Source organism: Girardinichthys multiradiatus, chromosome 11 (genome assembly GCF_021462225.1).
Source record: "Girardinichthys multiradiatus isolate DD_20200921_A chromosome 11, DD_fGirMul_XY1, whole genome shotgun sequence".
NCBI classification, from domain to species: Eukaryota; Metazoa; Chordata; class Actinopteri; order Cyprinodontiformes; family Goodeidae; genus Girardinichthys; species Girardinichthys multiradiatus.
The window spans coordinates 17,896,816-17,910,628 of NC_061804.1; the positions used below are offsets into that span (position 1 = coordinate 17,896,816).

At 38.6% G+C, this 13,813-nt stretch overlaps 1 protein-coding gene across 1 annotated transcript; it reads left to right on the top strand.

Moving 5' to 3' along the window:
* The first annotated feature begins 4,725 nt into the window (after positions 1-4,725).
* On the top strand, positions 4,726-11,039 carry LOC124876950 (cytokine receptor common subunit gamma-like). Its single transcript, XM_047380015.1, has 8 exons — positions 4,726-4,882; positions 5,872-5,962; positions 6,312-6,478; positions 8,569-8,702; positions 8,799-8,961; positions 9,041-9,146; positions 9,801-9,861; positions 10,645-11,039. Exons 1-8 carry the CDS (start codon positions 4,747-4,749, stop codon positions 10,897-10,899), a joined length of 1,113 nt encoding a protein of 370 aa, XP_047235971.1. The 5' UTR covers positions 4,726-4,746; the 3' UTR covers positions 10,900-11,039.
* Positions 11,040-13,813: the final 2,774 nt, after the last annotated feature.

Genomic DNA, 13,813 nt, shown 5'->3' on the forward strand with positions numbered 1-13,813 from the left:
GCAAGAGGGTAAGACACAGAAAGAAATTTCTGAACGAATAGGCTGTTCCCAGAGTGCTGTATCCAGGCACCTCAGTGGGAAGTCTGTGGGAAGGAAAAGGTGTGGCAGAAAACGCTGCACAACGAGAAGAGGTGACCGGACCCTGAGGAAGATTGTGGAGAAGGGCCGATTCCAGACCCTGGGGGACCTGCGGAAGCGGTGGACTGAGTCTGGAGTAGAAACATCCAGAGCCACCGTGCACAGGCGTGTGCAGGAAATGGGCTGCAGGTGCCGCATTCCCCAGGTCAAGCCACTTTTGAACCAGAAACAGCGGCAGAAGTGCCAGACCTGGGCTACAGAGAAGCAGCACTGGACTGTTGCTCAGTGGTCCAAAGTACTTTTTTCGGATGAAAGCAAATTCTGCATGTCATTCGGAAATCAAGGTGCCAGAGTCTGGAGGAAGACTGGGGAGAAGGAAATGCCAAAATGCCAGAAGTCCAGTGTCAAGTACCCACAGTCAGTGATGGTCTGGGGTGCCGTATCAGCTGCTGGTGTTGGTCCACTGTGTTTTATCAAGGGCAGGGTCAATGCAGCTAGCTATCAGGAGATTTTGGAGCACTTCATGCTTCCATCTGCTGAAAAGCTTTATGGAGATTAAGATTTCATTTTTCAGCACGACCTGGCACCTGCTCACAGTGCCAAAACCACTGGTAAATGGTTTACTGACCATGGTATCACTGTGCTCAATTGGCCCGCCAACTCTCCTGACCTGAACCCCATAGAGAATCTGTGGGATATTGTGAAGAGAACGTTGAGAGACTCAAGACCCAACACTCTGGATGAGCTAAAGGACGCTATCGAAGCATCCTGGGCCTCCATAAGACCTCAGCAGTGCCACAGGATGATTGCCTCCATGCCACACCGCATTGAAGCAGTCATTTCTGCAAAAGGATTCCCGACCAAGTATTGAGTGCATAACTGTACATGATTATTTGAAGGTTGACGTTTTTTGTATTAAAAACAGTTTTCTTTTATTGGTCGGATGAAATATGCTAATTTTGTGAGATAGGAATTTTGGGTTTTCATGAGCTGTATGCCAAAATCATCCGTATTAAGACAATAAAAGACCTGAAATATTTCAGTTAGTGTGCAATGAATCTAAAATATATGAATGTTAAATTTTCATCATGACATTATGGAAAATAATGAACTTTATCACAATATGCTAATATTTTGAGAAGGACCTGTACATGCTGGTTCACACACAGTTCAACAAACATTCAGGTTGTGTGTGTGGGGTCAGAAAGGTTAGGGTTCATGTGTCTTGATCTTAAACACAGAGGGAGTGAGGACTCGGTACCAGTCCGTAGATGTTGCTGATAAAAGCATAACTCACTCTTGTCCCCATCTCCCTTCCTGTGGCATGTAAGAGGGAAAGGCACTTAGAGCAGACATGAGTGATAAACAATACAAAAGTTTTCAAACCCTAACAGAAATACTTCCCTTTCTTTCGGGTTTCTTCAAGTTTTGTGTTGTTGCTTTGCATTTGTGGTGTCTGTTTCAGATATGATATTTTACAACCAAAATCCATGTATTAATAGAAAATAACAGGAATTAAATCAAGTTAAAGACATTAGTGTATGATTACAATAAACAGATAGATCCATCCATTGTCAATAAAAAACAAAACAACTAATTAAATAACACAACATAACTAATATAACAAGTGCTTTTTTTAAATTCAACACAATAGACAACTTTAAATGACTACTATAGTCTTGAAATTATTCAACCTCTTTATAAAAAGCATCTTTAGTGACTAATAGAGGAATAATGTAATTCATAGCCAGAGTCCCGCTTGTGGCAACATTTCTAAGGAATCCTAACCCACTTTTCTTGAGAAAATGCCTCCAGATAATAATATTACATGTAAATCGACACAAGTATGAATGTAATATATGTATCATTATGTAAATTATGAGGAGCTGAACCTATTCTTTGCTGAAGCAAAGAATAGGTTCAGCTACAGCATCTCAATGACATTTAAGGATCGACTTTAACTAGACAACACTCCTCATTCTCCTTGATCTGTCAGTTGCTTTTGACACAATGGATCTTGCGATCCTCCTGGACCGCCTCCATGACACTGCCGGGCTGTAAGGCAGCACCTTAGCGTGGTTCAAATCATACCTTTCTGACAGAACCGAATATGTTTTGTTGGAATCATGTAAGTCCAGATCCCTCCCTGTTACGTTTGCTGTCCCCTAAGGATCAATCTTGGGCCCCCTGCTTTTTGTCACCTACATGCTTCGACTTGGTCATGTCATCAGCAGACACAATCTGTCATTCCACTGCTACGCTGATGACACACAATTATATATTCAGAACTGCTCCCAACCCTTCCATAGCCCTGTCAAGTGCAGCTGCTTGTCTTCAGGAGATTAAGGACTGGATGAACAGCAACTTTCTTCTGCTCAGGAGTAGTAAGACTGAGGCACTACTTGTTGGCACAACTCACCAGATCACCAACTCCTTTGACAGCCAGGTCATTGCTCTCTCCCCCTCAGTAACTAACCTAGGTGTCAGGTGTGACCAACAACTCACCTTTGACGACCACATAAAGAATGTATCAAAGACTTTGTTCCACCACCTTCAGAACATCTCCAAGATCTGCCCACTTCTTTCCCGCTCCGACGCAGAAAAACGTATTCATGCCTTTGTTTCCTCCAGACTGGATTAATGCAATGGACTATTTATGGGGATCTCCTCCAAAAACATTTTAAAATTACAGTATATTCAGAACAGTGCCGCAAGAGTCCTCATGCAAGTACGCAAGTACGAGCATATCATACCCATCCTTTAGTCCTTTCACTGGCTCCCAGTCTCTTTTCGCATCCAATATAATATTCTCCTGCTCACCCATAGATGCATCAACAGTCATGGTCCGTCTTATCTACAGGAACTCATTCCACTCCAAACCTCCACCCGCACCCTCTGATCGTCCAGCGGCCGCCTCCTCCAGGTCCCCTCTACTAGGCTCAGAACCATGGAGGACAGAGGATTTTGCTCTGCTGCACCCCTGCTCTGGAATAGCCTTCCTTTAGCACTGAGAGAAGTGCAGAGTCTGGATTCTTTTAAAGTTGGACTTAAGGCATTCCTGTTTAGGAAAGCTTTTAAGTGCTAAATACTTGTTTCACTCTAGTGTTGTTTTTATTCTTGTGTTTTAATTGTAGCACTTTGAGATTCCTTGAAATGAAAAGTGCATTCTAAATAAAATGTATTATTATTATTATTATTAGACCACTTCATAACCGTCTCTTTGTTTTTTTGAGCCATTCAAAAAATGGGCTTGCTGATGTGCCCTGCAGCATAACCAAAGTGCGCTAAAACTTAAAATCACAAACTCAGAGCAAAACATTCTCCTTTAGGATTTTCTGCTGGAGAGAAATGTATGGTTCAATCAACTAAGGTAAGATGCCCAGGTCCTGAAGCCCCAAAACATCCTCAGAATGTCACAATACCACCACTGTTTGACTGTAGGTATTTTCCTTTTTGAAATGCTTTTAGCTTTATACCAGATATAAATGGATGTACACTGTAGATTCCACTTTTGTCTAGTCAGTCCAAAGATTATTTTCCCAAAAGCTTTGGGGATCATCAGGATGTTAATATGCAAATGTAAGATGTGCCTTTGTGTTCTTTTGGGTCAGCAGGAGAAAACAGCAGAATGGATGCCATTTTGCCCTGTCTCTTTCTTATTATAAAATCATGAACACTGACCTTAACAGAAGCAAGTGAAACCTGCTGTTAGGAATAACCTTTATTAATATGACTCATAGCTGTTTTTCCCTTTTATACTATAGTGAAATAAATATAAGTTCCAATGTTCCCCTTTTGTTACAATAGGATAAGAATGCTCATAGACATACAGTACAAGGATAAATGGCACAAGGTTTGTCATAAATGACCTGAAGCTGGGGCACTGGGGTTGATAGTGGAGCAGCTGGTATAACTGGGTTGATTAGAAAGCTACAGCACACTTAGATTAAGGATGGACACCCGCTAAGTCACAACCTAACAGATAGACACCACCATGGTGATACATAGTCTACTGATAATCACTGAGGGAGAACACATCCATTGCATTGGAGTGCCAGATATAAAACTACATGTGACCTTCTATCGAGGCTCTTCATCATCCTCTAACAGACGGCGACGGTCCGAGACGGGAGCCTCAGCGCTGATCTCTGTAATAATTCCTCTGCCTTAATTTAGATTAAAAAGAGCTAAAAGTTAGAAACTGGTTGAGAGTCGTTAATTTAAGAGTCTTTAGATAGAGTGGGTAACTGTTTCCGGGGTCCAGGTACCAGAGGAGCTCCAAGGCGTCTGACCACCAGCAGGGTGCAGTAGCTCGGACACTGCAAAGCTCTAGATGTTCTGGAAGCTTTTGTGACCTTCTGGATATGTTGTGAATGTGGTATTGGAGTTATCAGGCCTTACACTTTAGTTGTGTTTGCATATTACAGGGAGATGTTGTGTCTATATGTGGCAGCTGACTTAGGAAGTGGTTAGAGGAGAAAGCTTAGGACAGCGCTGTTACCTTTCCACAAAAAAGGTTTTCAACACAACCATTTAGAGTCACAAAGCATGGTCTCTGCACCTTGTCCTGCTGTTTTCACAACCAAGCATCTATCAGAAGCCAAAAACATAGATGCATCAGACATCTAAAGTGTTTGCTGACAGGAAGTAGAAACCCACAATGGTAAAATGTGCAACAATGCGGAAGAGCAAAGCAGAAGTGAAGTGAAGATGGTGGCAATCAGACATCGACTCGTCATGATGTCAACTCGGTTGTTTCTGCTTCTTTCTCTTGTTGGGCAAATACTGGCTAAAAACCCTCCTGGTAAGAGTTTTTAAATCATTACTCTACGTAGTAAATCATAGGTGTATGTTGTATTAATAATAATGACTTTAATAATCAAGTTTGGATGCGTTTGAACTATCAGGCCATCTGATTTCCTGAAAGACTTTTGGCAGATCAAATCAAAATGTGTTAAACAAAGTTCTTATTTGTAACTATCTACCTTTTTTATTAACCCATCCTGTGTAAAGCACAACATCTACATTGGTATTAATGATTTTCTAATTTTTTAATTTTAATCAAAAACCAAATGTTTCCAAAGGTAAATAAAACATTAGATAGGAAGTGTGGATGTCCAGAAATATTTTCAAACTATAGCAAAGTATTTATTTTTTTAGTTAATTTCCACACTTTACAAAAGGAGAAAATCCCCTCTGAGGTCATTTCTCAGTCAAGTCAGTGGGTGCTTCTGTTTGTTCATGTCCATACCGCAGTCAAATGGCGTCTAAATGTCAAATGATTCAAAGCTGTATCTCTGTATTGCTTACATAAGCCAAGTTTTTTGATTTACATTTCTTTAAACTCTAAAAAAGACGTACTTCCGTAAAAACTGAATACAGCAAAGATTCACACAGTGGAGAGAGGTGAAGACATTCAGCAAACGTCAACAGCCCGGTGTTGTGCGAAATTCTGTTCCCCTGAAATATTCTGTTGCCTTTGTGTCGGGAGCGCGCACTGCAGCCAGAGAGGCGGATGTGACCGTCTTCACAGCTTTTCTGATCAATTTGTCAGTAAAACGACGAAACGTATTCATGTCAATGTTGTTACTTAATTTTTAATCAACAGCTCCTAGAAAAAAGAAATAAATACAAAATGAACCTGGTCTTGTGAGGTTGTTTTTGCACAGCTTCGTGTTGTTTCGCCGAAAGAATCCATGTCTTTTCCAACTTGTGTCATGTTCACTTTAACCTGACGGACATCAGTCTGTGGAAGCAAATCGTGAAACTGTTAAATATTTTTATTTGTGATAGACATGAAGTGCCTGGTGATTAACCTGGAAAAAGTTCGCTGCACCTGGAACTCGCAGGGGACTCCAGACGTCAATTACAACTTTTCCAGCTGGTTCGTATTTAGTGGTAATAATTTATTTTACAGATGTTAAGGAGTAAAACAAAACCATTGAGTTGATTGTTTTGACTTCGTTAAAAGAAAGAGTGCTGAATGTAGGAGTTGTCCAAAAGTATTTTTCAAAGTTTGTACGAGTTTGCATTTTGTCTTTGTTACTCTGAAATCGCAAAATAAAATCCTGTACAACTAGCTGCATTTGGAAACCACCTAATTGGTAAATAAAGTCTGCCTAGCTGTAGTTTAAACACACCGTGATGATTTGGAATTCTAAATAAATGATCTAACTTTAGGGAGAATTATTTATGAATGTAATTTAGTTGAGTAACATAACATCTTTACACAGGTTCATAAAAGAGAACGAAACGAGCTGTGCTGAATACCTGACTGATAATGGAACAAATATTGGATGTAATCGTCCTTACACCAAACTCCAGAGATTTTACGCATTTTACACTACACTGAGATATGGCGGGGAGATGAATGTGAAGAAACATGACCTTAGAAGAAAAGGTATGTAGTATAAAATCTCCCTGATAAATAATGGCAAGGCAGTTTCATCCAAAGAACCTTTGTGTATTGCTTTTTCAAAATGGCACCAGTATGTGTGGTGGGCCCTCTATCACACCCTGCTTGGATTGTGTTTTTTTCTGTTTTCATGCCTTTTTTCTAGCAATAAGTCTCTATTAGCATATGATCACCAGTTTCACATGGATATTTAATGTAAAGTCAGAAATTAAGAAGCATTTGATCATGGTGGACAAAAAACATTGCCTCCACACCAATCGGGGATCCTGGCTCATCTCTTCTGGAAACCGACTTTGCCCTCCTGGCAAAATCATTGCCGTCATCGTGATATGGGAAAAGAAAGTTTACTAATTTAAAAATGATGAAGAGACTACAGGTTTCCTCTCAAAGCCGACGCGGGGGACCTTTTATTCAGAACACATCTCTGAATACATCTTCATACAAAATCCCAAAGAATCCCAGCCCTCAGTTCCTACAGAGCGTTTTTTTATACAGATACAAAGCATTGGTGTGTATGGGGTCCTCTTGACCAATTGAAATCATCATACTCATTTACATAAAACTTTTGGCATCCACAACATTGATTCTCAATCACAGTTCCCGGAATACAATCCAGTAAAACATCTGCAGGAAATCAGACTGGTCTATGTAACAGTTTGCACCATAACAATTTCATCACTTATCTGGACTGCTGAACTCTAATGTCAAAGCGACGTGGCAGGATTCAGGATATCATAATTCTTTCCAGCCTACAAGTTTGCTTCTACAATAACAAGTCCATCAGTCATTCCTCACGCCAAGAACTTTTTCTCTTCACAGAATTCATTTTACATATGGTAAAAATAATAATAACACTTTTAATCTAATAAACAAAGCTTTAAGCTTCCACAGCGGTAAACTTGGTGGGGGGCTGGTGAAAGTGTGCTTGCCAAGACCCACTACCATTTCCCGGACAGGAGATGGATTGTTGTTTTCCTTTGTTGTGCCCTGGAGTTTCATGGATCCTATTGACACCTGCCTGATAACTGTCACCAGCCTCGATGTGGGCGTTCTGCCCCACCCTCTTGCTTCTCTCGGCTCCATCAGCTTGGAGAAAATCTCTGGAGCTTGAGAACGATGCCCCGGGCTCCTCAGACTCCTGAATCGCAGGCCACGGTTATGCTAGGGTTGGCCTGGTGAATCCTGATGGGCTTTTTCAGTTCCAGTGGTTTGGATTTCCTCTGCTGGACTGAGGTTGGTGATTCCAGCATTTTTGTAGAACTTTTACCGGCTGAGTGTTCTTATTTTAGCTCCCTTCGGACCGACTGGAGGAGGAACGGTGGTAATTTATAAAACATACTTTAAGTTTAAGCTGTGCGCTGCATCATCTCCGCTCTCAAGCTTTAAGGTGACTTTATTCGAGGAGATCTGAACTACTGTTATCTGCTAAGAACCCTGTTTTTAAGGCACAACCCTAACCCACAACCTGTCTCCATGGAAGTTTCCTTTGAGCTACACTATATACCCAAAAGTATTGGGTCCCACCACCAAATCAATGAATTCCAGGTGTTACAATCTTTTCGATGGCTACAGATCTATAAGGTTTGGTGTGGAGAAACTTGACTGACCTGCACAGAGTCCTGACCTCAACCTTCTTGAACACCTTAGGGATGAATTAGAGGGGAGGCTGCAATTTGGTTTTCTCAACTATGAACACACTTCTAAACCTAGTGGAAGATGTATACAGAATAGTTAAAGTTGCTACTGCTGGTAACTGTGGGATCATCAACAAATTGGACCTTGTAGATTAAGTATAGGATTTCTTTAAAGTTCATGTACGTGTAAAAGTAGACAGACAAATACTTCTGGCAGTATAGTGTATGTAATAACTTTTTGCAATTTTTATTGCTAAGGCTGTTACCAGTTTTCATCTCAGACCCAACTTGTGACCCTATTGTTAGATCCCTTGTCCAAGTGTGTTTGATAAATTTGAACCAGTGAGTTTCAATTTGTTAAATGATGTAGTGGGCCACATCAACACTTCAAAGTATAAATGTATGAAGGTTTCTGTCACTTTGTGTCTTTGTGGTCACCAGTGATGTTAAACCCACCAACCAACCTGACTGTAAAGAATGGATCCGACTTTAACCTGTGGTTTTACTGGAACCAGACTGATAAACATTGTGTGGAATATCAAGTACGAGTCAGAATAAACAACAGCAGCTGGGAGGTATGCAGTGTTTTTCTTTTTATTATATATATATATATATATATATATTTCAATGTTAGAATATCTTGTCTCATTAGTTTTTTATATATATCCTAGCGCTCGCTAGTGTATCTCGGGCAGAGTTACTCCCAAAACCTGCCTTCCAGCACTGCCAGATATGAGCTGCAGGTGAGGAGCAAAATAGAGCGTAACTGTGGAGAGTCTGAGGTGTGGAGCGACTGGAGCGAGCCTGTAGTCTGGGGATTCAATAACACCACAGGTAAGGCTGAATACAGAGTATGTTCACATGCAGAAAGAATTAGTGTTAACGGGGCTTTAAACCTTTTCCCTCCTCCCAGACACAAATAAAGGACACGAGGCAATGCCAGTGTGGACAGCAGTGCTGTATGTGGCAGCTGCCATCACCCTCCTTCTTCTGGTTATGATCTTACTGCACAATGAACGGTGGGTCATATCATGATTCATGACTTTTTTTTTATCCTGCTCACTTTTTTATTTTACAATCAGCTGTCCTAAAATTTACATCCACATCAGTTGTTGCTGTTGGTTACCATGTTCACCTCAATTGATCTGCCTTCACACCTGTTTGTGTTTACATTGATCAATATCCAGTGAAAAGTTTAAAAAAGAGCTTGTGACCACACACAAGGGATCCTAATTTGCATTTAAAAGGAAGATTGTGTTTTTATAAATACATTAAATCTTTTATTTTTGGAGTTTCAAAGTTTCACTTGCTTCGTGCTTCTTTTTTTACTTTACCTTCCACTGTTGCGTTTTTAACTTGACACCTGTAACCACAGTCCCCTATTGGAAACAAACTATAACAGGTGTTATTGCAGTGCAAAATTTTTAGTATGTTAGTATGATGAATCACACTTTTTCACTTCAAAAATGTAGTCAAATAATGTAAATTTATGTGGAGAAAAATCTTCATATTCTCATTCATTGGACATTTTACATGTCCAATGTGGGTGTTAAGACAACAAAAGTCAAAACCTTCTTTTCAGAAATCTACCTCAGTCAATAAACTGCTCAGAAACTGACATGTACTTGGATGTGTGTGTTTTTTTTTATTTATTGTCTGTAACTCCTACACAGGATTAAAATCATCCTGATTCCTCCTCTTCCCAAGCCCGTACTGAACTCTTCTGATGTCGAGGTTAGTAGTATCCAGAGACTCATTGATGCCATCCTACTGTTTTCTTGTCTTGCCATGTTCAATGATGCATAGAACACCATGTCATATGTGGGTGTTAAGCTGAGGAAATGAAGTGGAGTTGAATAGGGGTCCGCCTGGATATGTTTCAGTCTAAACATGTATAACTTTTCAATTGCTTGTTGTGTTGACACCAGACTGGCTACAGCTGTCACTCAGATGTTGTAGTTACAATTTATTTTGTTTATTTCCTTCTTTACAAGAAGAGTAAGAGGTGTAAACATCTGGGGGTTTTTTTAGGCGGAAATTATTTTTTGGGCATTTAAACCTCATTTACTCAGGTCCAGAATAATTTCCTCTCAAATTTTCACATCCACATCATCATCTAGGACCTTTCTGTTAGCTGATATCAAGATTAGCAGTTTAGGCATTTTACCAGTTGAGAAATCCCTGGTAAAGTATGAGTATGCATTTTTGGGAAAATAGGCTTAAGAGGTTAAAATGTTGTTTACTTAGAAAAAGTTTTCTTAATATATCACAGAAAGGCAAGGCCAATACACAGCAGGGAAATGGGGGCATTGAACTCATCAAGCATATTTAAATTTGGCATTTTACCTTACTGAAGATCATTATACAGGCTTCAGCGTACACTGTCAGGCAAACCATAAATTTCTAAACAAAACACGGATATGTTCAAAATGGAACTCAGTAGCCCTTTTTGATGCATTCGTTTTGGAATATAAATGGGGAAGTAAGAAAACTGACCGATCTTTCTTTTTCTTTAAGGATTGGTTTCATTTCTCCAAAGGCCTTATTAAAGAAGGGTTTAATGCCAACTTCAGTGAGCGAGCCTGCACCGTGCGTGAGTATCAACCTGTCTCGCGTTCCGACAGCAACAGCTCTGACAGCTCCGTCCTTACCACCACCACCGATCAAACCGACTGCTCTATTGCCATCGCAGTGAATGAACCAGAGGACACATCTGCTCCTTTTTACACCCATGTGATCGCCTCTGAAGAGGGCCAGCAGGTTTCTGCGTAAATGTTGCCTAAGGCAAATTTAGATTTGTCAAAAAAATCCTCCTTTTTATTTTTTGACAGATGTCCTGACTTACTGTAGGAGTAGGAAAATGGGTGGAGTTGAGAACATTGAAAACAATTAGAAATCAATAAAGTAAATTAGGAATAAAAGGTTGTGGATCAAGATTCTAAACTCCAAACAACATTTCAGGAAATTATGGCCCACCTACAGTTACATTAAGAATAGTTTTTGTTATACCGAACTTCAGTACATTTTATTACACTATTCTAAAGGTTTTTTATAAAGGCTATATATACACGTATGCAGTGTAAGGCTGCTGTCTTACTTGCAGTCAGACATTTTGAATGAAACTACTTTGGGGTCTTTACGGTTGAATGAACCACAACACAAAAGGAGTACATCATCATAATACCAGTTGTATATATCTATTGATCCATGTAACAGAAGTTATTTGATTTGAAATCATTAGCTTATTGTGTCAAATATTAATTATAAAGTCTCCAATTGAGAATAGATTTATATTGACCATTTACATTGTACGTAGATTCTCAACGAAGGCATCAAAACAGTAATTAAAACATAGGCAATTATGTAGCAAACCAAAAATTGTCAAATAACTTTAAATATGTTATATTTTAGAATCCTTAAAGTAGCCGCTATTTGCTGTGATGACTCAAATATTAACCTCTGGCCGTCTTCTTATGAACATCTGGGAAGTTCTTTCAAGACTATTTTGAAACTATTCCAGGTGACCACCTCATGAAGCTCATGGAGAGAATGCCAAGAGAGCAAAGCAGTCATCAAGGCAAAGGGTGGCTATTTGGAAGAATCTAAAATATAAAAATGTTTAGATTTATTTTACACTTTTTGTTTACTACATAATTCCATGTGTGTTCATTCGCAGGTTTGTTGTCTCTGGTGAGAATCTACAATTTCAATAGTCATGAAAATAAAGAGACCAATTAAGTGAAAAAAGCTTTTTACCAGTAGTGTGTGTGATATATATATATATATATATATATCTACGCTCCCTAATTTTATAAGGTTTGAATGCTTTAATGGGATTATCATTTTAAAACAGCAATTTTTAATTATTCTCCAATTATTTTACATAAATAATGTTAGTAGCTGTGAGAAACTGACAACCTTGCAGACTCCATATATTAATACCATGTGCTGTCAGTATTGTAAAATTACCGCTGTATCCCTCAAACCTTTGCTCTTCCAGTGTTTGAATGTCATATTAATGTACAAATTTGACTTGGTTGAATCTTATTTTAGTGCTTGTATCCTTTATCAGTATTGACCATTGCTGACCCATGTTTGCTGTCATTTTGCTATTTTTCTATTTTTTACAATAAATGTTTCTAATATCATAAGCAAGGTTTGGTGTTTGCTAATTCATCTTCTTGCAAGACAACAATATCAACAACTGCACCATCATTCAGTCCATCTTAATAATTGCTTATAATCTTCCAGCAGAAAAATAACCCTAAAAAAGTTGAAAATTGAATTGTGTAGATTAAGGCCTACTCATGTGTTAGAATGGTCAAAGTACAGATCTAAATCCATTTGAGAATCTGTAGCAACCCTTATCACAACAGTTTTGCAACAATAATGTTCTGCAAAGATCTTGACATAATTCTTTGCTTTTACCCATCGTTAAATGCTCCTTGTGTAAAACCTTGGTAATGACAAACCTTTCTATAGGCCATCAGTAAATCACTGATTTCATCACTAAACCAGACAATATTAATTGACACTAATCTGGACCAGGATTGCTTTCTAAATATTTAGATTTCAATTGTTTTCTTCGCTTTCGCTATGTCTTTTTGCACCTCTTTTTCTTCATGTGTTTAATACTTATTCCCTGGGTCACTTAATTTATTTGTTTTGATTTCATTGTATGCATGAATTTGTATGCATGTCAATCGGTCCATTACAAATCTATTTACTAAGAATTCTGTTAAATGCATTAAATCCTTATTTCCCCCGTTGTCCACATCAATATAATATTTCTTGAGATAACCCCACCTTTTGGTCAAGGCATAATTCTTAATCTGATGTGGGATTCATCATATAACACCTGCAAAAATAAAACGTATGTACAAATACAATAACTCAATATACTTTACCCAGTCTTTCATTGGAAAAAGAAGTGACGGTTACACACTGACACAGTCGGGATGTGCACAAGTCAACGTTTTTTCATCCTACTACTTTAGGAAATATCTTTCTCAAATTGCGGAGACTTTATCAAACGTCTACAGAATTTAATGAAAAGCTGTTGACATTATTCATTCTTTGGAAACAGATATGCTAGAGCAGCAACGCATTTTAAAACATACCACTGAAGTTTTAAGAAATTTTGGGTTTTATGTCTACTCAGACAGAAAATTAACATGGAAATGCAATTGTATATTATTATATGATCTTAATCATATAATATATGATGATATAATAGTCTTATGATTAATTCTAGTCACTTAAACTAAACCAATGAACATAAATGAACAGGGTTTTTAATTGGATTGTAATGCATGGCAATGAGTTCTTTGTTTTAAACTATATATTTTTTGTTGATTCTTTGTTAATTGTATTTGTTATTCATATATTGTTTTGTATGCATGTGTCAGTTAGTATCTAACAGCAGCCAAAAGAGGAGGCACGTCAGATATTTAGGTGGTCTGCTGGAAGGAAAGCCAAACCCACAATGGTATCTTTGTTACAGTGTTGACGTCTGACACAGAAGCGAGCTAAATGCTGAAGTCATTTGGTTTCTGTTCCACGATGTTGAAACAGTTGTTTCTCTGTCTCATCTGGCAAATACTGGTCTAAAGATTTCTGGTTGGAGCTTTTAAATAATAAGCTAAATATTATTTGATCCTGGTACTATTACTACTACTAATCAGGG

What these genes read in the sequence shown, in the direction of transcription:
- LOC124876950 (XM_047380015.1), top strand. Translation starts at nt 4,747, where the DNA reads ATGTGCAACAATGCGGAAGAGCAAAGCAGAAGTGAAGTGAAGATGGTG. An exon ending in GGGATTCAATAACACCACAG is followed by an intron (nt 8,962 to 9,040) that starts GTAAGGCTGAAT and finishes CCCTCCTCCCAG; the next exon opens with ACACAAATAAAGGACACGAG. An exon ending in TGAACTCTTCTGATGTCGAG is followed by an intron (nt 9,862 to 10,644) that starts GTTAGTAGTATC and finishes TTTTTCTTTAAG; the next exon opens with GATTGGTTTCATTTCTCCAA.